Source organism: Cnephaeus nilssonii (genome assembly GCF_951640355.1).
Source record: "Cnephaeus nilssonii genome assembly, chromosome: 1".
In the NCBI taxonomy this organism is placed as follows: Eukaryota; Metazoa; Chordata; class Mammalia; order Chiroptera; family Vespertilionidae; genus Cnephaeus; species Cnephaeus nilssonii.
This window is the reverse complement of record NC_137072.1, coordinates 65541172-65569000: the sequence shown is the minus strand read 5'-3', so window position 1 is coordinate 65569000 and position 27829 is coordinate 65541172. Positions and strand designations below refer to the sequence as shown.

General features: G+C 39.3%; 1 protein-coding gene across 1 annotated transcript in view; it reads left to right on the top strand.

The window, feature by feature from the left end:
* LOC307103791 (uncharacterized protein) overlaps nucleotides 1-27352 on the top strand; it is a 41507-nt gene extending 14155 nt beyond the window's left edge. The window contains exons 3-6 of the mRNA XM_079778316.1: nucleotides 151-247; nucleotides 2916-3017; nucleotides 7749-7907; nucleotides 26940-27352. Of these exons, the coding sequence (XP_079634442.1) occupies nucleotides 151-247; nucleotides 2916-3017; nucleotides 7749-7907; nucleotides 26940-27077 (496 nt within the window). The 3' untranslated portion in view covers nucleotides 27078-27352. The remainder of the gene's footprint in view (nucleotides 1-150; nucleotides 248-2915; nucleotides 3018-7748; nucleotides 7908-26939) is intronic.
* The last annotated feature ends 477 nt before the right edge of the window (nucleotides 27353-27829 follow it).

Here is a 27829-nt window from a genome sequence, read left to right as displayed (position 1 = left end):
TTAAATATATGAAAGATATTCTAATTCTGATTCTAAAAGTTATCTAGATAGTTCTTATACTATTAATGAGAACTTAAAGAAGAAATTAAATTTGCTACATAGATACTTAATTTCTTTAATATTATATAAATGAATGTATTCTTTTCAAAGCTTTGTCTATCATAGTCTCTTCATTGATGGGATCATTTACCTATGTGCCTCAGACAATGCATTGGATATTGTAACACCATCTGCATTTCTTAAAAATGTAAGTAATTTGTTATACTACTTTAACAACCTTTACCTTTTCTGAAATTATGAGGTTTCTATTTTATAGTTTATGAGCAATAATGTCACTAAACAAAAGCAAATCATTCATCTGTCTATAAAGCAGAGCTATTAATGACCTCCAGAGATTTCTTACCCTCATCCCTCATTTGTCTCCTGCTTCCACACTCCCCTGACTCTGAAGGAAGATCTGCAAAGACAATCTACTCAGATCTATTAGGATCTGTCACAAAAGAAACCATCAACAAAATAACAAGTAAGTTCTCACTGCATGGGAGAACATATTTGCCAATGTGACATCTGATAAGGGTTTAATCACCAACATTTACAGGGAACTCATACAACTTAACAAAAGGAAGATGAACAACCCAATAAAAAAATGGGCAAAGGGCCTAAATAGACACTTTTCGAAAGAGGACATTCAGAATGCCACGAGCCATATGAAAACATGCTCAAATTCACTAATCATCCGAGAGATGCAAATCAAAACAACAATGAGGTACCACCTCACACCTGTCAGAAAGGCTATCATCAACAAGTCAACAAATGGCAAGTGCTGGAGAGGATGCAGAGAAAAAGGAACCCTCCTTCACTGCTGGTGGGAATGCAGACTGGTGCAGCCATTGTGGAAAACAGTATGGCGTTTCCTCAAAAATTTAAAAATGGAACTGCCATTTGACCCAGTAATTCCACTTCTAGGAATATATCCCCAAAAAACAGAAACACCAATCAGAACAGATATATGCACCCCTATGTTCATAGCAGCACAATTTACATTAGCTAAGCTTTGGAAACAGCCTAAGTGTCCATCAGCAGATGAGTGGATTAAAAAACAGTGGTACATCTTGACAATGGAATACTACACTGCTATAAAAAAGAAGGAATTCTTACCATTTGCAACAGCATGGATGGAACTGGAGAGCATTATGCTAAGTGAAATAAGCCAGGCAGTGAAAGAAAAATACTACATGATCTCACTCATTTATGGATAATAAAAACATTATAACCGGATGAATAAAAAGATAGATACAGAGGCAGAGAATCATCAAACAACCTGTCAAATTACAGCGGGAAGGCTAGGGAGTGTTGGGGGATTGGGGGGGGGGAGGTAAGAGATCAACCGAAGGACTTGTATGCATGCATATAAGCATAACCAATGGACACAAGACACTGGGGGGAGGGGGGGAGGGCATATGCTGGGTGGTAGGGGAGGACGGGGGTAGGTCAATGGGGAAAAAGAGACATATGTACTACTATTTGTAATACTTTAAACAATTAAATTAAATTAAATTAAAAAACAGTGGTACATCTACACAATGGAATACTACGCTGCTGTAAAAAAGAAAGAACTCTTACTATTTGCAACAGCATGGGTGGACCTGGAGAGCATTATGCTAAGCAAAATAAGCCAGTCAGAGAAGGATAAGTATCACATGATCTCACTCATTTATGGAATATAATGAACAATGTAAACTGATGAACAAAAATAGATCCAGAGACATAGAAGCATTGAACAGACAGTCAAACCTCAGAGGGAAGAGAAGAGAGGGTAGGAGGGGGGTGAGTAAGAGGTCAACCAAAGGACTGGTATGCATGCATGTAAGCATAACCAATGGACACAGACAGTAGGGGGGTGAGGGCATGTGCTGGGGGGTGGGAACAGCCAGGGAGAAGTCAATAGGGTAAAAAAGGAGACATATGTAATACTTGCAACAATAAAGAATTTAAATTTTTTAAACATTTTGTCTTTATATTTATTGTGTTCTTTAAAAGTAAGAAAGAAATGAAGTTTTACTAATATTTAAAATACTTTCTCAATAGCATATCTATTTAATGTATACATAATTATACATATGAATCATGCATGTATTTTATTTGTATAGTGTACCAACTTGCTTTAACACAGCTCAAACTATACTCAAAAATAGAATCAAAGGTTATAAGACCTAATATTGTCACTCTACAGTGACAGTTATGCCTAGACAATTGTTAGAGTCTTGATGCTAAACACTGTTAGCCATTTAATTTACTATACTCTAATTTTTTTTTCTCTCTGCCATTATGACAAATCATCCCAACTTTACTACCTTTCCAAAACCAGATGACACAGAATTGCTAACCATATTATTTTTACCACTACTTCTGGGGAATACAACTTTTAGTGCAAACAATTATCAGAGTTTCTTCTTGAAACTTTGAAGTGTCCTGTAGCAACCCTATAAGTTTTGAAAGGTAGAATCATGACTTTTAGTTGGGATTTTTTTTTTTTATCATTGAGTGGATTTTAAAGATAGGAGCAGGAGGGAGAAATAAGTTCATATTTAGGAAATATCATGGACTCCCTATTTCCCTGTTTGCCAGAGGTAAACATCTGTTCTTTCCCTCAAGTCCTCAGATATACCAAAGAATTAAGGATCTCTCAGTATGAGGTTGTAATCTATACTAAGCAGTGGAGAAGACTGGGCAAGCAGTTTTTATAAATACTGTATCTTTAAATAGAAAAGACACCCTGCTACCAAAAATCTTGAAATGTCCTAGTTTCTTTTATTTCAGGTTTCTGCCAGACTTGGCTTCATATAAACATTAACTCTGCAATTATCCAGTTGAAATTACCTATATAGTTTAAATATTTCCATTCATTTCCCCAGGTTAGTGATATTTTTCTGAAAAATCCTTTGATGTCACAAGAACATTTTTCTCCTTCAAATGCCATTGCTGCCGATTTTCAGCAAGTATTAGGAAAGTATATGGTATGTAACCTCCAACTGTATTTCTAAACATTGTTAGTATTGCAGCTGTCAAATCAGTTAGGAATTGAGTTAAGAGCTATAAAGATGAATTTGACTGAGAACTTCTATCTCTATATAATGTTAAGTAATGATATCTATAACGTATTGATAAATGAATAAGATAAAGTCTGTATGGTATACTGTTACTTATTTACATATGCAACCATTTAAGGAAGAGGGAATAAATACAAATATATGTATTTGTTTGCTTATAGTATAAAAGAAAAAAAAAGTGCTGGAGGTGTGCAAGGAAACGATAAATCAAAAACATTCTAATGGTTGCCTGTGGTAAAGATGGGCAGAAAACAGAGACTGGAACTCTCTGAATAAAACTTGTTTTACAAATTTGACTTTGGAACCATGTATATATTTTACCTAATTTTAAAATACTGTTAAATTAAATATTTAAATAATAGTTCTGACTAAGTGAAATAAGGCAGTCACAAGAGGACAAATATTATGTGATACCACTTATATGAGGTACCTAGAGTAGTAAGATTTATGCAGACATCAAGCAGAATGGTGGTTGCCAGAGCCTGGAAGGAGGGGAGGAAGAGGAGTTATTATTTAATGTGTACAGACTTTCAATTTGAGAAGTTGAAAAATTTCTGGAGATAGGTGGTGGGGATAGTTGCAAAACAGTGTAGATATGCTTAATATTACTGAAGTATAACAGTTAAAAATTGTCAAAATTGCAAATTTTATGTTATGTATATTTTACAATTATAAAAATGTTTAATTTAGAAAAGTAATTCCTAAAACTCAAATTAAAAAAGAACCCAGATGTGTATGGAGTGTCCTCACCATGGCTGCTTGCTTCTTCAAGGCCAACAAAGGAATCTCTGTCACTCCAATATGCTAAATATTACATAATTCTATATAATAAAGAGCTAATATGCAAATGGTTGTCATGCCCTCACGCTGTAACGGCTCAGACACTCAACACTGGGGAGAGAGGAATGAGGCCCAGCCAGGCACAAATGAGCTTATGAGAGAGGAATGGGGACCAGCCAGGCTGCAGCCCGGGAGAGGGACAAGTCTCCCACCCCATGGTCTCGGGCGCTAGCGGCTGCAACTGCGGCCCGGGAGAGGGACAAGCCGCCAGCCCCGCGGTCCCCTGTAGCCGGCCTGGGCGAAGCCAGCCTGGGTACTGGGTGCCTGCGGCTGGCCAGAGGGAGGGAAGCCTGGGTCCTGGGTACCTACGACCGGCCGGAAGAGGGAATCCTGGGTCCCGGGTGTGGGGCGAGGTAGAGGCGGTTAGGGGCAATCAGGCCAGCAGAGGAACAGTTATGGGCGATCAGGCCGGTAGGGGAGCAGTTAGGGGCGATCAGGCAGGCAGGCAGGCAGAGGTGGTTAGGGACGATCAGGCAAGCAGATAGAGTGGTTAGGGGCGATCAGGCAGGCAGGCAGGCAAGCAGTTAGGAGCCAGTGGTCCTGGATTGTGAGAGGCAGTCGGACATCCCCCGAGGGGTCCCGTATTGGAGAGGGTGCAGGCCAGGCTGAGTGACCCCCTACCTCGTGCACGAATTTCATGCACTGGGCCTCTAGTGTAACATAATCATGGGACTAACATTCTGTCACCTTTGCATCTGTTAGAAGCAAATCACAATCAAGGTGAGGGGGTTTTACAAGGATATATATAACTCACTGGGGTTCACCATAGGATGTGTTGACCACAATGTCTGACAAAATAACTAAAAGCTTTTATATTAAATGCATCTTATGAAGAATTCTGCATATTCAAGATAGCCAAAATATATTAACATAGCTCCCTGAAAACTAGTTACTATGTGAAAATAAGCACATTTTAAGCAAATAAATCTGATATCAAAGAATTTTCTGATTAACATTTATAAGCTAACCTGGTAAGCTTTAAGTCTGTAGAAAATTGTAAAAGTTGTTGAATTTCTTATACTATATAACAAAATGCACACAGTGAAAACAAAGAGTTTTGAGATATAAATACCAAATGTCATTGAATGGACTATGAATATGTTATTTTGAGTCTGAATCCTTATTTTGCCTTCAGCTGTATAATATTGAACAATTTATTAACCACTCTCAATCTCAGTTTTCTTATTTAGAAAATAAAAGATGATTGGCCTGGCCATCATGGCTCAGTGGTTGAGCATTGACCTATGAACCAGGAGATCACGGTTCGATTCCTGGTCAGGGAACATGCCTGGGTTGTGGGCTAGATCCCCAGTGGGGGCCGTGCAGGAGGCAGCCTGGCAATTAATCTGTCTCATCATTGATGTTTCTCTCTCTCTCTCTCTCTCTCTCTCCCTCTCTGAAATCAATTTTTTAAAAAAAGATGATTAGAGTACTACTTTACATGGTGGTTTGAGAATTAAATGAGCTAATACTTATGAAGTGCTTAAAACAGTGCCTGGCACATATTAAATGTTCAGTGAGTTATTAATATTGTTCTGCAGCTGCAGCTCACTTTTTTAATGTAACACTCTATCTTAGAGATTATTTTTGTTAATATGGATAGAGGGGAAGACTAAAATAGGAACAAAGAACTAAAACAATAAATAGAAAACAGTAATAAATATGGTAGATATTAATCTAACTACATCAATAATCACTTTAAAAGTTAATGGTCTAAATACACCAATGAAATGACAGATTGCCCAGGCCGGGTGGCTCAGTTGGAGCATCATCCCGTACAACAAAAGGTGTGGGTTCGATTCTCAGTCAGAGCACATACCTAAGTTGCGGGTTCAATTCCTGATCGGGGTGTGTGCAGGAGGCAATTGATTGATGTTTCTCTCTCTCTTTCTCTCAACATATCCTCGGGTGAGGATTTTAAAAAAAGAGAGAGATTGTCAGATTGGATTAAAAAAATCAAGAGAATGAGAAGACAAGTCACATACTAGGAAAAAGTATTTGCAAAAGACAAATCTGATAAAAGGCTGTCATTCATAATATAGAAAGAACTTTTAAAACTCAACAATATGAAAATAAACAGCCTAATTAAAAAAATGGGTCAAAAACCTGCATAGATGTCTCATAAAAGAAGATATAGAGATGGCAAATAAGCATATGAAAAGATGCTTTACATCATATGTCACTAGGGAATTGCAAATTAAAGCAACACTGAAATATCACTACACACCTTTTAGAATGACCAGGATTCAAAATACACCAAAGGCTGACAAGGATGTGGAACAATAATAACTCTTATTCATCGCTGGTGGAAATGTAAAATGGTACAGCCACTTTGGAAGACAGTTTGGCAGTTCTTTACAATACTAAACATACTCTCACCATACAATCCAGCAATCACACTCCTTGGTATTTACCCAAAGGAGTTGATAACTTTTGTTCACACAAAAACCTGCATACGGATGTTATAGCAGCTTTATTCATAATTGGCAAAACATGGAAGCAACCAAGATATCTTTTCACAGGTGAATGGATAAATAAACTGTGGTACATCCAAATAATGGACTATTATTCAGCACTAAAAGGAAATGAGTTATCAAGCAATGAGAAGACATGGAGGAACCTTAAGTGCATATTATTAAGTAAAAGAAGCCAATCTGAAAATGCTACATACTATGTGATTCCAACTATATGACATTCTGAGAAAGGTAAAACTGTGGAGACAGTAAAAAGACCAGTTGTAGCCAGGGCTTAGGGAGAAGGGAGGCATGAATAAGTGCAGCACAGAGGATTTTAAGGACAGTGAAATTGTTCTGCATGATACTGTAATAGTAAATACACGTCTTTTTACATTTGTCCAAACCTATTGAATGTACAACAGTGAACCCTCATGTAAACTATGGACTTGGGGTGATAATGATGCGTCAATGTAAGGTCATCCATTATAACAAATGTACCACTCTAGTGCAGGATGTTGATAGTGAGAGAGGCTGTGTCAGGCTTAACAGGCAGGTGGGAACTCTGTACTTTCCACTCAGTTTTACTAAGAACCTAACACTGCTCTTTAAAAAAACAGAAGTCTAGCCCGGCCAGCGTGGCTCAGTGGTTAAGTGTTGACCTATGAACCAGGAGGTTGAGGTTCGATTCCTGGTCTGGACATATGCCGGGGTTGTGGGCTCAATCTTCAGTAGGGAGTGTGCAGGGGGCAGCCGATCAATGATTCTCATCATTGGTGTCTCTCTCTCTCTCTCTCTCTCTCTCTCTCTCTCCCTCCCTCCCTCTCTGAAATCAATAAAAATATATTTTTTATAAAACGCAAGTCTAGATAAACAATTTAAGTAAAAAAACAATTCCACTACTGATTCAATCCCTTTACCACCAACCCACCAAACCTTTTTTCTTTTTTTTTTTTGCAAGATTAGGTGGGACAGTTTGAGGCTTAGTTGATTCCTTATGCTGAAATACAAGTGAGATATTGCCTTTTTTCCCCCAGATATTTTATTTATTTTTAATTAAACTTACTGGGGTTACATTGGTTAATAAGATATATAGGTTTCCAGTGTACAATTCTATGATATTTCATCTGTATATTGCATTGTGTGCCCACCACCCAAAGTCAAATCTTTCGTCACCATATATTTGACTCCCTTTACCCTTTAAATCCGCCCCCCACTTCCTTCTGGTAACCACCATACTGAGATATGCTTTTGACACTTATATTCTAATTTGTACAACATATTATACCATATTAGATTTTATTTCTAGAAAATAAATTTTGCATTATATTTCACTTCTATATAGATGAAATACAATAAAAATAAAGGTGACAGCTCGATATCCACACTGAGGAGTCAAGTAACTGATGTAAAAATTATTATGACCCAAAATATTGATAAAATATTGGAAAGCGAAGAAAGATTGAATAGCTTCACTGACAGAACAGATAATCTCCAAACAACTGTAAGTGATGCACACTTGTCTTGATATCCAAACAGTAATCTAAACCATAGGGTTAACCCACTTGAGGCAAATTGCCTAAAGCAAAACTATACCATGGGTACTGTGAAATAATCCTATGTTACCATTTAATGGCTTTATCAAGAAATTATTGGAATACAACTAAAATATTAAAAGAATGATTATAAAACAATCCAGATTTTTTCAAATTAATCAAACTTTTATTTTTTATAATTATTGAATTTTTTAGGGTGACACTGGTTAATAAAATTATATAGATTTCAGGGGTACAGTTCTATAATACGTCATCTGTATAATGTATTATGTGTTTACCACCCCAAGTCAACTCTCTTACCATTACCATTTATCCTTCATACCTTCCCTACCCCTCTTTTTCTCTGGTAATCAACATTTTGCTTAAATTTTTTTTAATTAATTTATTTTTTAAAATCTTTATTGTTTAGATTACAGATGTTCCTCTTTTTTTCCCCCATAGCTCCCCTCCACCCAGTTCCCACCCCACCCCAGGCCCTCGCCCTCCCCGCCCCCCGCACTGTCCTCATCCATAGGTGTAAGCTCTTTGTCCAATCTCTTCCCGCACCCCACCACCCCCTTCCCCCTGAGAATTGTCAGTCCACTCCTTTTCCATGCCCCTGATTCTATTACATTCACCAGTTTGTTCTGTTCATCAGATTTTTTATTCATTTGATTTTTAGATTCACTTGTTGATGGATATGTATTTGTTGTCGTTTTGTTGTTCATAATTTTTTATCTTTACCTTTTTTCTTCTTCCTCTTCTTAAAGTATACTCTTTAACATTTTATATAATACTGGTTTGGTGGTGATGAACTCCTTTAGCTTTTTCTTGTCTGTGAAGCTCTTTATCTGACCTTCAATTCTGAATGATAACTTTTCTGGGTAGAGTAATTTTGGTTGTAGGTCCTTGTTATTCATCACTTTGAATATTTCTTGCCACTCCCGTCTGGCCTGCATAGTTTCTGTTGAGAAATCAGCTGACAGTCGTATGGGTACTCCCTTGTAGGTAACTAACTGTTTTTCTCTTGCTGCTTTTAAGATTCTCTCTTTGTCTTTTGCCCTTGGCATTTTAATTATAATGTGTCTTGGTGTGGTCCTCTTTGGATTCCTCTTGTTTAGTGTTCTCTGTACTTCCTGGACTTATAAGTGTATTTCTTTCACCAGGTAGGGAAAGTTTTCTGTCATTATTTATTCAAATAGGTTTTCAATATCTTGCTCTCTCTCTTCTTCTGGCACTCCCATAATTCGGATGTTGGTATGCTTGAAGTTGTCCCAGAGGCTCCTTACACTATCTTCATATTTTTGGATTATTTTTTTTTTCTCTTTCAGTTGGGTGATTTTTGCCTCCTCATATTTCAAATCTTTGACTTGATTCTTGGGATCCTCTAGTCTACTGCTGAATCTCTGTATATTATTCTTTATTTCAGACAGTGTATGCTTAATTTCTGACTGATCCTTTTCCTTTTTTTTTTTTTTTTTTTTTTTTTTTTTTTTTGGCATTCTCACTAAAATCCTTGAAGGTCTAAGTTCCTTGGAGGTTTCTAGAAAATTCTTGAGTAACCTTATAACTGTGGTTTTGAACTCTATAGCCAGTATTTTGCTTTCATCCATTTCTTTCATTTGTGACATTTTTCGTTGTCTCCACATTTTGGCTGCTTCCCTGTGTTTGTTTCTATGTATTGGGTAGCTGCTAAGTCTCCTTGAGTTGATAGAGTGGTCTTGTGTGGTAGGTGTCCTATAGGGCCCAGTGGCTCAGCCTCCCCAATCACCTGAGGTGGACACTATTGGTGCACCCCTTTGTGGGCTGTGTGCACAGTCTTGTTGTAGTTAAGCCTTGATTGCTGTTGGTATCATTGGGAGGAATTGACCTCCAGGCCAATTGGCTGTGAGGACCAGCTGTGTCTACAATGGAAGAGCTGCTGTGCAGGAGACACCCTTATGGGGCAGGACTTGCTTCAGTGAGGCTTTGGTGCTTACTGAGTCTGCCCCTTGAGTGTGTCACTTATGGATGTGAAAAGTTGTAATCTGGTATGGTCTGACACTGACCACTTGTTATTCATCACTGGCTCTTGGATCTCCAGGGAGGTGCAAAGTCAACCATTGGCTGGGGCCACCCAGCAGGAGCTACAGAGAGATCTGTAGATTCCTCCTCTTTGTATTGGGTTTGGAAGTGCCCAGATGAGGCCCAGCTGTGTAGCAAGGCACGCTGCTGTGCTGCCTGTTTGACAGGTTTTAGGCTGAGAAAGGACAGGCCATTCATATGCTAAAGCCAAGCCGCTATGGGCAGCTTGGGTGGGGTTGTAAATTGGATGGGGCAGGGTCTCAGGGAATCTCCTGGGCAGAGCAAACAGCAATGGCTGCCAGTCAGCCCTGCACCAGAGAGGACCCAGCGCAGGAAAAATGACCACTGCGAGCACCTCCGTCTAAAAGAAAGCCTCACTCCCATTCCTGTCCCAATACCAGACAGTCCATTTTCTCCCCATATGTGTCTGGATCCCCCAGAGTCTCGCCCAGAACTGGAGTTCAGAGCAAGAAGGAGCTTGTATCTCCCTCCCAATTAAAAAAGCAGTGCACCCGGGTGCCAGCCTGTTCTGCGCCTCCACACCTCCTACCAGTCTCAGTGCGCTTTCTTCTTTACCTCTCTAGTTGTAGAACTTCCACTCAGCGAGCTTTCCTGCAGTTCTGGATGATAGTTGTTCTGTCTTTTAGTTGTAATTTTGATGTGGTTGTGAGAGGCAGCAAGTACAGGTGTTTACCTATGCCATCATCTTGGTTCCTCCTTTGCTTAATTTCTTCAACTTTTTACCAAACCCCCAACTCTCTTCCCTCTGACAGCTGTTAGTCTGTTTTCTGTATCTGAGTCTGTTTCTATTTTGTTTGTTTATTTTGTTTATTAGATTCCACATATAAGTGAAAATCATATGGAAATTATCTTTCTCTGACTGGCTTATTTCACTTAGCATAATACTCTCTAGACCCATTCATGCTGTTGCCAAGAGTAAAATTTTCTTCTTTTTTACAGCTAAGTAGTATTCCATTGTGTAAATGTACCACAACTTGTTTTATCCACTCATCTACTGATGGGCACTTGGGCTGCTAGCAAATCTTGGCTATTGTAAATAACTCTATAGCAATCCAAAATTTAAAAAACAGAGAGAAAGTGATTATTTTCAAAACAGAAGTAATTCTTATATTAAGAAACACACAGGTTAGTCAACAAATAAACTGAAAGGGGAAAAAAAGAGAGGGAGAACTTACCAAAAAATGGATTTAGAGGGTATAACAATTGCAATATGCACTCCTTATTTGGATTTTGATTCAAACTATAAAAATGAAAATTTACATGATACACACTAAAATATTTATGAATAAAATTATATAACATCTGAGATTTGCTTCAGAATAGTTCAGGATTGGGGGAGTATGGGGTATAAATTAAACAAAATTGATAATTGTTAAAACTGGATGTTGAATATTATACTATTCTGTCACCTTTATTTTTTAACCTTTAATTTAATTTAAATTTTTCCATCACCTTTTATTTCCTCTATGCACTCTACTATCTCCACCCATCCCCCTTTACCCCCCAATCACCATCCTGTTGTCCATGTCCATGAGTTCTTTTTTTTTTTTTTGGCTCAATCCCTCCACACCCCCAACCCCACTCCATTCTGTCACCTTTTGCATGTGTTCAAAATTCTCTGCTAAAAAATAGTTTTAATTCTTTTGATTTTTACACATTCTATTATGCTGGTATATTTCTATATCCTTGGGCCAGTACTTCACCATTTAGTTACTGTGGTTTTATGTCTTAATATCTTATAAGAAGTCTTAATATCTTATAGTGCAAGTTTGTCTACTTTTTACTTTTGAAATGTGTTGGCAATGCTTGCTTCTTTCTCTTCCAATGAATTTTAGAATGTATATCTCAAGTTATACACATACACCCACAAAATGTTGAGGTCTCAGTTATAATTACATTAATGTGATTAATGAAAATCAAACATCTTTAAAATATTTTTTTCCCATCTCTGAACATGCTATCTCCTCATTTTTCTGGGTCTCTTTCAAAATATTTTTAATATATTTTTATTGATTTCAGAGATGAAGGGAGAGGGAAAGAGAGGTAGAAACATCAATGATGAGAGAGAATCATTGATTGGCTGCCTCCTGCATGCCCCACATTGGGGATTGAGCCCACAACCCGGGCATGTGCCCTGACCGGGAATTAAACCATGACCTCCTGGATCATAGGTGACACTCAACCACTGAGCCATGCCAGCTAGGGTCTTTCAAAATCTTTTAATAGAGTTTTATAATTTTTCCCATAAAGGTTTTGTACATCTTTGGTGAGATTTATTCTTTGATATCTTACCATTTTTGTTGCTATTATAAATGACTAGAGATCTGGTGCATGGATTTGTGCACCAGTGGGGTCCTTTGGCCTGGCCTGCAGGGATCAGTGGACCTCCGTGCCACCGCAGCCCGGCCTTACCCACCAGCTCGTCAGGCTCCAGCCCGCTGTCCGTGTCAATCCCAAACAGCACGAAGTAGTGGACAAAACAGCAGGTGGCTGAAGAGGAGCCCAAGCCCGGGCTGGGTGCCACACTGCTCCCGCTGATTACCAGCCCACTGCGCCTGCCACTGCCGCTGCTCAGGCGCGCAGGGGGCGTGTCCATAGGAGAGGCTCGAGCCGCCACAACTGCGCTCGCCAGCTGTAAGCCCGATGTCTGGTGCCTGTCTGTCAGCTGAACGGCGCTCCTGCTGTGGGAGCACACTGACCACCACGGGGAAGCTCCTGCATTGAGCATCTGCCCCCTGGTGGTCAGTGCGCATCATAGCTACCGGCCGGTCATCTGGTTGTTTGGTCGCTTAGGCTTTTATAGATAGATAGATAGATAGATAGATAGATAGATAGATAGATAGATATTTTTTAGACTAGTATTTTCCAAAAACCTTATTGATTAATAGGAATACAATAAAATTTTGCATACTGATTTTGTATCCCAAACCTTACTGAACTCTGATAATATTGTTTGTCTATGGGTTTCTTTGCATTTTTCACATAGAAATTCTATCATTATATAAATGACTGGATTTTTAAAAATCCTTTCTTATACATCTACTAGAGGCTCAGTGCACGAATTCGTGTATAGGTAGGGTCCGGCCAGCCCGCCCTGATTGGGCTGGGCCTGCTGTGGGAAGGGTATGCAAGAGGTTGGCCAGCCGGCCCCACCCCTGATTGGGGGGGGGGGGAATCAGGAGGGGACTGCGGGTGGTTTGTGGGCCATCCCCACCCCATGGTTGAACTCCTGGTCAAACTCCTGGTTGAGGGGACAATTTGCATGTTAGCCTTTTATTATCCTATATAATAAAGATGTAATATGCAAATGGTCATTATGCCATGAAGCATAATGACCGACTGCATAACAACCGGATCACAGATCAGGACGGTGGGGCAGTGAGCTACAAGCAGGTGGCGGAGAGCTACAGGAGGCGGCAGGGCAGCAAGCTATGAGAAGGGGGCCAGGGGGGCGGAGGGAGCTACAGGAGGGTAGGGCAGCAGGCGGAGAGCTACAGGAGGGCACAGCGAGCTACAGGCTACAAGCGGGTGGTGGAGAGCTACAGGAAGGGGCAGGGCAGCAAGCTATGGGGGGGTAGGAGAAGGGGGTGCAGGGGGAGCTACAGGAGGGCGGGCAGCGAGCAGAGAGCTACTGGAGAGCAGCAGCGAGCTACTGGCACACAGATTCATGTGCAGGGCTACTAGTATAGTATAATTTTGTTTTACTTGCCTCACTACATTAGGTAGGACCTCCCGTAAAATATTGAATAGAAATATTGATATCTGAAATATGTTTTGTTCCTGATTGAAAATGAATTATTTCTAATGCTTCCCAGTTAAATATTAAATTTATATTCAGATTTTGATATATACCTTTTAACATGTTATAAAAGTCCCTTTCTGTTCCTCATTTGCTAAGAAACTTTATCATGAACAGGGTTGAATTGTATCAAATGCTTTTTTTCTACATTAATTGAGGTCATGATTTTTTTCTTCTTTAACTTATTAATGACTAATTGTACATTAAATGTTTGTATATGTTGTTGCATTAATACGTTATAGTTTTATCATTATTGCCTCAAAAAAACGAGTTCATCAATGTCTAAAAACTATAGACTACATATCATGTGCAGTTGACCGGGAATTGAACCCCAACCCTTTGGTCTGGGGCCAATGCTCTAATCACTGAGCAAGATAGGGCTCATATAATACTTTTAGTCTGTCCTGTGCCTATTGTTTTATTTTCTCATTCCTAGCCTCTCTTTATTTTTTAATCAAGATTTTTTTTTGTCTTTTCAATGACCAGACTTTGGTTTATTTATAGTTCCTTTAAAACTTAGTTGATTTCTAATCTCTTTGCTTTTAATAATTTCCAAGTGCTTATAGCTACATGTAAAATTATTTTCTAGACATATTTCTTTGCTTCCTTGCCCTCATGCCTCCCTTTCGACTTAAAGGCATTACCTTCCCTCCAGCAGTGTACTAGGGTTCTCTTTTCTCCACATCCCCGCCAGCAACTCATTTGTTGATGGTACCCATTTCGACAGGTGTGAGGTGATACCTAATTGCCATTTTAATTTGCATCTCTCTGATGATTAGTGACCCAGAGTATTTTTTCATATGTCTCTTGGCCATGTGTATGTCCTCTTTGGAGAAGTCTATTTAGGTCCATTTTTTTTAATCGGATTGTTTGTCTTCCTTTTGATAAGTTGTATGAGTTCTTTATATATTTTGAAAATTAACCCCTTATCAGATATATCATTGGCAAATATGTTCTCCCATATAGTGGGTCCTTTGCATTTTGTTGATGATTTCTTTTGCTGTGCAGAAGCTTTTTATTTTGATGTTGTCCCATTTGTTTATTTCCTCCTTTGTTTCCCTTGCCTTAGATGTATCAGCAAACATATCAAGAGATGTCTGAGATTTTGGTGCCTATAGTTTCTTCTAGGATTTTTATGGTTTCACAACTTACATTTAAGTCTTTTATCCATTTTGAGTTTATTCTTGAGTATGGTGTAAGTTGGTGGTCTAGTTTCATTTTTTATTTTTATTTTTCATTTTTGCATGTACCTGGATTGCAGACTGCTGTAGCTGCCATGGAAAACAATATGGAGTTTCCTCAAAAAATTAAAAATGGAACTACCATTTAACCCAGTGATCCCACTTCTAGGAATATATACTAAGAATCCCGAAACACCAGTCAGAAAGAATATATGCACCCTTATGTTTACAATTTACAATAGCTAAGATCTAGAAACAGCCCAAGTGCCCATCAGTAGATGAGTGGATAAAAAAGACATTTACACCATGAATACTATGCAGCTGTAAAAAAGAAGGATCTTTTACCCTTTGAGACAGCAGAGAGGGACCTGGAGAGTATTATGCTCAGTGAAGTAAGCCAGTCAGAGAAAGACAAGTATCCCATCAGTAATGTAGGAGGGTTTTAATTTCTCCCTATCATCTCCAACACTTTTTTTCCATTTTTTTAAGTTATAGCCATCCTACTTGGTAAGAAGTGATGTCTCATTTTGAATTTGCACTTCCTTAATGACTAATGATGTTGAGCATTTTTTCATGTGCTTATTGGCCATTTATATATCTTCTTTGCAGAAAGTCTATTCAAGTCCTTGTCCCATTTTTTAACAGGTTTGAGGTTTTTTTGTTATTGAGGAAGGGCAGAATCTTAACAGGCACTTGTCATTAAAAGGTCTTCCTAATCTTCTTTCCTATTGCTTGGGCAAAAAAACCATTAACTTATTCAGTCTTTCAGTGTTCCAAATTTCTGCATCCTCTCTATCCCTTTTTTCTTCTTGCAAACCAACCAATTGTTGCCTTGTTAAATGCAGCCAGTAACAAGAACTCACACTACTTCCCTTCTGTTTTCCAACCTTTTCTTCTAAAGTGGCAGACTCAATAAGTACTTTGTCTGCCTTCCAAGTTATCACAGGTGATAGTTTTAGCAAATATTTTACCCTCCATAACATAGGTCTTTGTCTTTCCAGCCTCTAATATGTTTCTTCATTGTCTACCATGTGATGGTTAAGCCACATTTTAGAGTTTCGTAATAACATAGCCTACTCCCAGTTTCAATATTAGAGAAACACTCACTGTAATAACAATCCTCAGGTTTTCATTGTTTTAACTCAATAGTGTTATTTCTTGGTTGTGTAACAGTGTGAGCTAGGTTTTCATTGGGCAGACTTCCACATGGTAATCCAGTAACCCAAGCCTTTTCCATTTTGTGACTGCCATTGTCTTGGGCCTCAGTATTTAAATTTCAAGTGGCAGTTGGTTAAACAGGGAATGAAGGAAGCACATTTGCTTATAGCCCCTTTAAGCCCGTAAGTGATACCCATCACTTCCACTCACAGTCTATTGGTAAGAATTAATCTTATAGCTTTGTGTAGGTGCAAAAGTTAGAGAGGCACAGCATGGAATGGGGTGAGGGAACTGAGAAATGTAGTCTGTAATTAGAGAGTCTCTCTCTAGCAATAAACTCCTCTACATTATGGAAGGGAACTCAAGTCTTCATTAGATAGCTGGCTGTCTTTATTATATCTGCACTAAAGGAATTCTAAAAACAGTATGTCAGGTAGATGAAAAATGATCTCAGATAAAAATTCTGTCTCAGCAAGAAATAAAGATCCAGGCTGGGTAGCTCAGTTGATTAAAGCATCGTCTCAATACACCAGGGTTGTGGGTTTGATCCCTAGTCAGGACACATATAAGAATCAACCAATGAATGCATAAATAAGTAGAACAACAAATCAATGTTTTTCTCTTTCTCCCTTCCTCTCTCTCTAAAATCAATAACTAAAAAAATAAAATAGCCTGGCTGGTGTGGCTCAGTTGATTGGAGTGTTGTCCCATACACCATATGGTCACATACCTAGGTTTCAGGCTTGATACCCGGTTGGAGCATGTACGGAAGGCAACCAATTGATGTTCTCTCCCACATCAATGTCTCTTTCTTTCCCTCCCTCTAAAAAATAAAGATCCGAGAAAGTGGTAAAGGTGTCAGTAACACTAAATGAATATTGACTGCAATATAGGTGGTGAGAAATAGTTGGATTGTGGATATATATTGAAGGTGGGGCGAATTTGAAGTTGTTGACAGATTGGAGGTTTGGTGAGAGACTCTAAACTCCAAAGTTTTGAGCCATAGAGTTCATCACTTTCCTCATGTAAGCCCCAGGCTTAGCCTGCTGTCCCTGTGTACACTAAAATCCTATGCTCTGGGTGACAGAGGCCAACATCATCACCCTCCCAAATGCAGAGGAGCTGCACCATTAGTGCAATTTCTCACTGCTCTCCTAGGTTCCTGCACATGGCCTTACTCTTACTTTCTTCCAAGTTCAGTTATGCATTAAAGATTTGCTTCTCTTCTTTTATCTAGCATTTCTGAGTAAAAATAGAGGCAGGATTATTGGATTACATAATCCATCATATTATCAGGCCTATTACTTTTAAAAAATATTTTTGTTGATTTCAGAGAAGGGAGAGGGAGAGATAGAAACATCAATGATCAGAATCATTGATCAGCTGCTTCCTGCATGCCCCCTACTGGGGATGGAGTCTGCAACCCAGGCATGTGCCTTTGACCAGAATCGAACCCAGGACGCTTCAGGCCTTAGGCTGGCACTCTAGCCACTAAGCCAAACCAGCTAGGGCTATTACTTTCTTATTAAATTATATATGTGCCTTTATTATAGGAAAAGAGACAACACCTAAATCTCAGAATATTATACTGCCTTACCTTCCTAACAAATCCCACTTTTATGTATACATTGTATTTTCATGATTACATAGAGAAAAAAATGACTTCCTCTTTGAAGCCAGTTGAGTAGAAGCAGCTCAATAAAAGATAAAATTTTACTGAAGTATTTTAGAGTTTTCTCCCTTTTCTCTGGGTCTTTTTAAATATTTTTTAAAAATATATTGTTATTGATTTCAGAGAGGAAGGGAGAGAGAGATAGAAACATCAATGCTGAGAACCATTGACCAGCTGCCTTCTGCACGCCCCACACTGGGGATCGAGCCCGCAACCCAGGCATGTGCCCTGACCAGGAATTGAACTGTGACCTTCTGGTTCATAGGTCGACACTCAACCACTGAGCCACACTGGTTGGGCTCTCTTGGTCTTTTTGTAAAAGACTCTACTGAATATTATTTTTTGTGGTTGTTGTTAATCCTCACGCAAGGCTATTTTTCCATTTATTTTTAGAGTGTGGAAGGGAGTGGGGAAAGAGAGGGAGAGAGAGAGAGAAAAAGAGAGAGAGAGAGAAACATCAACATGAGAGTTCCCCGACTAGGGCCATGGATCCAACCTACAACCCAGGTACATGCCCTTGACTGGGAATCGAAACTGTGACCCTTCAGTGCATAGGCCTATGCTCTGTCCACTGAGCACCACCGGCCAGGGCTCTACTGAATTATCTTAAAAAGCAGATTTGGTGGTGGGCTCTTCTCTGTGGGCCTCTCCTAGTATACTCATGCCATAGTAAGTTGCAGTCTCAAATTGCCCAGCCTCCTTGCCTGTAGGCCGTGAGCACTGAAGGGGGTTATACAGTGTAAAAACAAGCAAACAAACAACAAAATACACAAAAGCAGATTTGGTTTTTAAACACAAAGTAGGCCAATAAGCTTTCTGTCAGTCTGCCTACAGATAAAGATGGGTCAGAGATTTTAACCTGGTAGATTAAACTTACACATTTATCTTGATATCCTCTCAAAAATCCAATAAAAGAATGGGTAAAACAATAGAGAGGCTTTAATGTGTAAACCACTAGGATATTAAAAAAAGAAAGAATAAACAAGAGAAAAGACAACAGGTAAGAAATGTCAACAATTTTAGAAGCTAGGAAATGGATTACTAGTAATTATTAGTCCCAGTAAAACAGTAGAGCAGTAAAAAGCTTGAAAACATAAACTAGTAAGCAGGAGAAGACATTAAGATGCAAACTGATCTGGGCCAAAGAACCTTGGAAAGGATCAGAAATTGGAGACCTGTAGTATAAGGTCTAGAAAGAAGAGACTGGGTAAAAAGTCTTTAAAAGAAACATGTTACCTGTAGAGCCACTTCCCTACTTTTTATTGCCATATTGCTTCCTCTGCTTATCACTGACAAAGGATAATAAATTTTATTATGTAAAGACAATAGACCAGAGATGTTCTAAACTTAGACACCAGGTGCAGTTGAGGCCAGAGTGCTCATCATTAATATCAAGACTAAGGGGTAATCTGCATCCTGAAAATGGTGACCACTCCCCAACCTCGCTCCCAGTCAGCTTCATCAAGGCAGGAAATTAGAGGGACTCTCTCTAAGAAAGCTGACTAGACCAAGGGGGGAAAAATACAGATTATTAACCTACAGATATTGAGTCATTCCCCCAATGAAATGGTCAGGTCAATGCCACATGGGCTATCCTACCGGGAAGCCCACCAAATAACAGCCCTAACTCACTTATACTGGGTTTCCAGTCATTTTAGAAAATCAGCAACACAGATAATGAGATATTTGAGGAAGTCTCTATAATTTAAAAAATACATTTAAATAGGAAAAAAGGAACTCAGACAAAACAGATCATGCAAAAGCAAAAGTAAGTGCCCTTTTATAATTGATAAATGTTTAATTTAATGAAAACCATAAAGCCTGAGTTCTTTTATAGTGTTGCTTCTCTCAAAAATTCAGAATATATTGATAGACTTAACTGTCCCAAAGACTTTTCCTCAAATAGTAGTTCTATTAGGTAAGAAAGTGTCAAGGTCTTTTGGAAATTAAAACAATAGTAAAAATTTTAAATTCAGTGGTATTATTGTAATATAAAGTTGAAAAAAAGAAGGAGTTCTTACCATTTTCAACAGCATGGGTGGAGCTGGAGAGCATTATGCTAAGTGAAATAAGCCAGACAGAAAAATATAAATATCACATGATCTCACTCATTTATGGAAAATAATGAACAACATAAACTGATGAACAACAGATCCAGAGACAGAGAAACATCGATCATAATGTCAAACCTCAGGGAAGGTAGCGGAGGGTGGGGGTAAGGGGGAGAGATCAACCAAAGGACTTGTATGCATCCATATAAGCGTAACCAATAGACACAGACAAGAGGGGGGTAAGGGCATGAATGGGGAGTTTAGGGGGTGGTGGGGGTAATGGGGGAATAAGGACACATGTAATACCTTAATTAATAAATAAATTTAAAAAAGAAAAAATATTAAAAATAAAGTAGAGAAAGAAGAGAAAGAAAAGATGAAGATAAAAGAATCAGTCTAAGACATCCACATATGAATAAAGGAATGTCAGAAAAAGAAAATGAATCAGAGAGGAGAAACTCAAAGAAATACAAGAAAAATTCCTAGAACTAATTGAGTTTCCAGATTCAATGAATAAAACAAGGACCACAGTGTGGCATGTAATCTTGAAATTAAAGAACATTTGAAAGGAAGAGAAGAATCTAAAGAATGTTTTTCAGAGTGAGAAAAGACAAAGACTTGCCAATTAGAATAGCACTAGATTTCACAATAGCAATATATGGGTGTTCAAAAAATAGAGGAATGCTTTCAAAATTCTGAGGGAAAATGATTTCCACAGTAGATTTCTATACCCAATCAAATTACCAACTCAGTGGAAGGAGAGAATAATGACATTTCTAGGCATGTAGGTTCTTAGAAATATATCTCACACTTACCCTTTCTAAAGAAGTTTTTAGCAAATATTTTTCACCAGTAGAATGGGAAAGATGAGATTGATAAAAAACAGAAGGCCCTGCCAAAACCGGTTTGGCTCAGTGGATAGAGCGTTGGCCTGCGGACTGAAGGGTCCCAGGTTCGATTCCGGTCAAGGGCATGTACCTTGGTTGCGGGCACATCCCCAGTAGGGGGTGTGCAAGAGGCAGCTGATCGATGTTTCTCTCTCATCGATGTTTCTAACTCTCTATCCCTCTCTCTTCCTCTCTGTAAAAAAATCAATAAAATATATTAAAAAAAAAAAAAAAAACAGAAGGCCCAACACTAGAGATGGACATTCTCAGGATATTGAAGAAAGGCCCAAGATTAAAGCTATATGGTAAACCTGGAGTCCAACCAAGCCAGATTGGATCAGGTCAAAAGGCTCTGTGATGAACTTCTTCAAGAGAAAACAGGTAGATCCAAACCCAGCAACAATCAAAGGAAGAATGTTTTTCAGCTCCTTTGGAGAGTTTGGGAATGAATTACTGGTTGATAGATTAAAAATTAACAATTGAGTCCGGCCAGCATGGCTCAGTGGTTGAGTGTCGACCTATGAACCAGGAGGTCATAGTTCAATTCCTGGTCAGGGCACATGCCCAGGTTGTAGGCTCTATCCCCAGTATAGGACGTTCAGGAGACAGCTAATCAATGATTCTCTCTCATCATTGATGTTTCTGTCTTTCTCTCCCTCTCCCTCTCTGAAATCAATAAAAATATATTTTAGGAGAAACCAAGATGGAGGCATAGGTAAACACCTCAACTGCTGCCTCGCACAACGATTTCATAACTACAACTAAAAGACAAAACGGACATCATCTAGAACCACAGGAAGGCTGGCCGAGTGGAAATTCTACAACTAGAAGGAAAGAGAAAAGCACACTGAGACAGGAGCTGTGTTAGGCAGAGGTACAGAGGCACACGTGTGGAGAGGGCTGGCAACTGAGTATGCGGCTGGCTTTCTCAATCGGGAGGGAGACACAAGCTCCCGACTGCTCTGAACTCCAGTTCTGGGCGAGACTCTGGAGACTCAGACTCATACGAAGAGAAACTGGACTGTCTGGCAGTGGGTGAAACTCTAGGGCGGCTTTCTCTCAGAGGTGCTTGCAGCGATTACCACGGGACACTGAGAACCAGGGGCCTCTTAGGGCAGGACTGACAGGAAGCCATCGCTGTTTGCTCCACCCTGAGATCCCGCCCCACAAAGTCATTGCTGATTGCTCTGCCCTGAGACTCAGCCCCATCCAAGCTGAGCGCAGAGGCTTTTGCATAGGAATGGCCTAGTCTTTTGAATTTCAAACTTACCTAACAAACTGCAGCTGAGTCAGTGAGACCCAGAACATCCAAAAGAAGGCCCAAGGCCCCACAGCAGCTTGCACTGCTTCACAGCTGGGCCTCATCTGGGCACCTCCAAAACCCAAACAAAGAAGAGGAATCTGCAGATCTCTCCGTAGCTCCTGCTAGGTGGCCTCAGGCAGAGGCTAAATTAGCACCTCCTTGGAGATCCAAGAGCCAGTGTACCCAAGGGTCAGAGTCGGACCATCCAGATTACAACTCCTCAGATCCATAAGGGGCACACTCAGGGGGCAGACTCGGTAAGCACCAAAGCCCCACTGAAGCGAGTCTTCTCTCATAAGGGTGTCTCCAGCACAGAAGTTCTCCCATCGTAGACACAGCTGATCCTCACAGCCAACTGGCCTGGAGGTCAATTCCCCCCAGTGATACCAACAACAATCAAGACTTAACTACAACAAGACCGTGCACACAGCCCGTAAAGGGGTGCACCAAGAGTGTCCACCTCAGGTAACTGGGGAGGCTGAGCCACTGGGCCCTATAGGACACCTACCACACAAAGCCAATATATCAACTCAGGGAAGCAGCCAAAATGCAGAGACAAAGAAAAAGGTCACAAATGAAAGAAATGGAGGAAAGCAAACACTAGATATAGAGTTCAAAACCACGGTTATAAGGTTTTTCAAGAATTTCCTAGAAAAGGCCGATAAATTTAGTGAGACCCTCGAGGATATGAAAAAGGACCAACTAGAAATTAAGCATACACTGACTGAAATAAAAAATAATATACAGCCCTAACTGGTTTGGCTCAGTGGATAAAGTGTCGGCCTGCAGACTGAAGGGTCCCAGGTTCGATTCCGGTTAAGGGCATGTACCTTGGTTGCGGGAACATCCCCAGTGGGGGTTGTACAGGAGGCAGCTGATCGATGTTTCTCTCTCATCGATGTTTTTTAACTCTCTATCCCTCTCCCTTCCTCTCTGTAAAAATTAATAAAATATATTAAAAAATAATAATATACAGAAATCCAACAGCAGACTAGAGGATCGCAAGAATCAAGTCAAAGATTTGAAATACAAAGAAGCAAAAAACACCCAACTGGAAAAGCAAAAAGAAAAAAAGAATCCAAAAATATGAAGATGTGTAAGGAGCCTCTGGGACAACTTCAAGTGTACCAACATCCGAATTATGGGGGTGCCAGAAGAAGAGAGAGAGCAAGATATTAAAAACCTATTTGAAGAAATAATGACAGAAAACTTCCCCCACCTGGTGAAAGAAATAGACTTACAAGTCCAGGAAGCGCACAGAACCCCAAACAAAAGGAATCCAAAGAGGACCACACCAAGACACATCATAATTAAAATGCCAAGAGCAAAAGACAAAGAGAGAATATTAAAAGCAGCAAGAGAAAAACAGTTAGTTACCTACAAGGGAGCACCCATATGATTGTCAGCTGATTTCTCAACAGAAACTATGCAGGCCGGACAGGAGTGGCAAGAAATATTCAAAGTGATGAATAGCAAGAACCTACAACCAAGATTACTCTACCCAGCAAAGCTATCATTCAGAATTGACGGTCAGATAAAGAGCTTCACAGATAAGAAAAAGCTAAAGGAGTTCATCACCGCCAAACCAGTATTATATGAAATGCTGAAAGGTATTCTTTAAGAGGAAGAAGAAAAGGTAAAGATAAAAATTATGAACAACAAATACATATCTATCAACAAGTGAATCTAAAAATCAAGTCAATAAAAAATCTGATGAACAGAATAAACTGGTGAATATAATAGAATCAGGGGCATAGAAAGGGAGTAGACTGACAATTCTCAGGGGACAGGGGTGTGGGGGTGCGGGAAGAGACTGGACAAAAATCGTACACCTATGGATGAGGACAGTGAGAAGGGGGTAAGGGCAGAGGTTGGGGTGGGAACCGGGTGGAGGGGAGCTATGGAGGGAAAAAAGAGGAACAATTGTAATAATCTGAACAATAATGATTTATTAATAATATATATATATTTTTTAGAAAAGCAAAACTAACAATTTAAAAGATGTTGTTTAACTGTATACCTATTATTAGCTCTAGAGAAACCAGAACATTTGTACATTATAGTCAATGTATTCAAATACACTCCATGGCTCAGCAAATATTTACAATGTTTTCGTTAAAAAGAGAGGCTATGAAAGAAAGTTGTGTGTTTGGGGAAGGAGGGAGTTAGAGATATGGTAAGAGTTATATACTCTTTTCCATAATTGTAAAGTGAAAAATCAAGAAATATATATGTATGCTTTCTAGTAACACAGAAGAAAACAAACACCAGGAAAAAAATAAACAGCTAAGTAAGTATTAATTGAGCACCTACTATTATGTCAGACACTGTTCTAGGTCAGGGTTTCGCAACCTTGGCACATTATGGCCTGATCAATTTGTTGGGAGGTGGGTGGGTAGGGGGACTGTCCTATATGCATTGTAGTATGTTTAACAGCATCTCTGGCTTCTACCCATTAGATGCCAGTAGCACCCCCTATAGTTATGACAATCAGAATGTCTCCAGACATTGCCATATGTCCCCTGGAAAGCAAATCGCCCCCAGTTGAAAACTACTGTTCCAGGTAATAGGGATATAGCAACAAACAAAACAAAAAGATCTGAAATTGATTACCTCTAAAAAATAGGATCAGGGGGGGTACAGGAAAGGAGAATGCTGTTTTTAGAATTCTGAATTTTCAAACTATATATGCATATCACATTAATAAAAGAGAAAGCAAATAACCTAAGAGACAAAGGTAAAGTCTGCTTATACCTTAAACATTTCTACACAAGGCAGTATAGAGTCATGCAACCCTAGATCTGAATTCTAACTACACCACTTATGAGGTATATACCCTTAGGCAAGTAACTTCAAACTTTTGAGCCTCATTCTCTTCAGTGCTGTAAAATAGGAATACTCACGCAAGATTATTATGAATATTGCATATTATTATGCAATACCACATATAACGTATGTCATATAGTACCTGAATTTAAAGCACTCAATGAATTATAATGTCCTGGAAAGTACAACTAGTCACTAGTGTCCATATACTAGATCCTTGGGAATAATGAACAGCATCTTTGGTATATAAACCTGAGGCTCCCTGATCTTGTCATACATGAGTTATGTCATTTTTTTGCATGCACTGTAATCATGTACCTTGACTTTGCTCTAGAAAAGTCACCACATACACTGAGAGTAAAGATGATCTGATTATGAATAAAGTCAATTGAAATACTTTAAAGTTTTACTTCTAATCCATGTGGCAGACAGCACAAGTCCAAATAAACACCAAGCAATTTATTTGTATCACAGCCATATGAGAAGCTGTTATCTATGTTTAAAAAACAAAAAGAAGTGTGGACCAAATGGAAACAATAACACTTTTTGCAGAACAAAAAAATAAAAATAATTTTGATTTTGTATGAATTTGTTTTATTTCTTCTCAATGCTGCTTTAATTATTTCAATATTTTGTATGTTAATAAGTGAGCTTTTTCTTAGGAGGAGACTTTTTTTAAAAATCCTCACCTGATATGTTTTTGAGTCTAGAGAGAGGAAGAGAGAAACATCGATGTGAGAAACATCTATCAGTTGCCTCCCGTACATGCCCCGACCAGGGATCAAATCCACAGCCTAGGTATGTGCCCTGACCATGAATGGAACCCACAACCTTTTTGGTGTATGGAATGACACTCCAACCAACTGAACCACCAGCTGGGACATGAGCTATTTTATTTAGGTTAAATTACATTAAGATATGAAACTATGGTATCATAAAGTACTTCAACTCCAACTCATTATTCATAAAACACATATATATATCATATATGTGTGTGTGTATATATATATATATATATATATATATATATATATATTGAAGCCTAAGTGACTGGCCAACTGGTCGACTGGCCTGTAGCTATGATGCGCACTGACCACCAGGGAGAAGATGCTCAACGCACAGGCATGGAAACCTGGAACAGACTGATGAATCTGAGAGGGGAGAGCAGGGAGGGCGGGAAGAGATTAACCAAAGATCTTATATGCATACTAGAGGTCTGGTGCACGGATTCGTGCACTGGTGGGGTCCCTCAGCCTGGCCTACAGGGATCAGGCCGAAACCAGCTGACATCCCCCAAGGGGTCCTGGATTACGAGAGGGCGCAGGCCAGGCCGAGGGACCCCACCGGTGCACAAATCCATGCACTGGGCCTCTACTAATTATGATAATAATGGCATAATTTATTTTTATATGGTGATTTGGATATACCATAATCACTATCTCAGTTAATACTCACAATCTGGGCTACTATGTGGCAGATATTATCCAGATTTAATAGATTTATTAATTCACTCATCCAACAAATATTCACTGAACCACTGATCTATATCAGGCAGTAAGGAATATAGCAGTGAATGAAACAGAAATTCCCACATCCATAGTTTACATTCTCTACAAACAATAAGTAAATTTTACATAAATGTTAAATAGGACTTTGGAGGAAAATAGCATACTAAAGGGGAATAGCGCTTCTGGAATGGAGATTGGGGAGAGTACCAATTTTAAATAGGGTAGTAAGAGATAGTGGCATTTAAATAAAATCATGAAGTGAAGATGAGGAAACTGAGGCTCAAAAGGTTAGTAACTTGTTCATGGTCACAAAATTAATAAAATTAATTTAAGTACGGCTTAACACAATAAGGAAGGCACCTGGAATCTTGGTGCATCATTTTATAAAAGCGGTTTTGTTAAGCTTCATTGAGACTTTATGGGATTGATCAAAACCAAATTAAATCTGTTCTTTTAGATATCTCTAAGTATTTGAGTGTGCCCATTAATTCAGACATGAAAACATTACATTTGTGTTTATTTTTATTTCAGGCCAAAGACTCCCAAGAAACAAGAAAGATTCTTAGGAAGATATGGTGGCAACACCTCAAAAAGATTATAATCATCACCGTGGCAATTCTCCTTTCAATCATCATCATTCTTTTAAGTACAAATATAATACCAACCTGACCCTTTTTCTCTCCATCCCCAATAGGTACCAATAAAGTGTTACATGTAATTAGAGTTCTGCAACCAACAATTATGAAAGTACTAGAGGCCTGGTGAATGAAATTCGTGCACTTGGCGGGGGTGTCCTTCAGCCTAGCCTGCACCCTCTTGCAGTCCGGGAGCCCTCAGGGGATGTCTGACAGTTGGACATCCTTAGTGCTGCTACAGAGGTGGGAGAGGCTCCCGCCACCACCGCTGCGCTCGCCAGCTGTGAGCCCAGCTTCTGGCTGCACGCCGCTCCCCGTGGGAGTGCACTGACCACCAAGGGTCAGCTCCTGTGTTGAGCGTCTGCCCCCTGGTGGTCAGTGTGCGTCATAGCAACCAGTCGTTCTGTCATTTGGATGATTTTCATATTAGCCTTTTATTATATACGATTCTCTAGTGGTAGGACTGGAGGAAGCGGAGGCTGGAAGTATTTCCTTGTCCCTTGACTCATCCTTATACCTATTCTATTTCTATAATCGCCTGTTTTTTCCAGCTGCTCCACTAATTCCCAGAATCCTTTTCTTTAAAAGTACAAACCCTGAATCAGACTGCCAAGGTTCAACTCTCCACATCCCATCTGGGTGACTATGATCAAGTTAGTTAACCTGTGTCCATTTTCTCATCTGTAAAACGGGGCTAATAACACTACTGCATATTTTGTCATGTTTACCACATAGTAAAAGCTATTTAAGTGTCAACTAAGAACAGATGATAGAATTAATGCCATT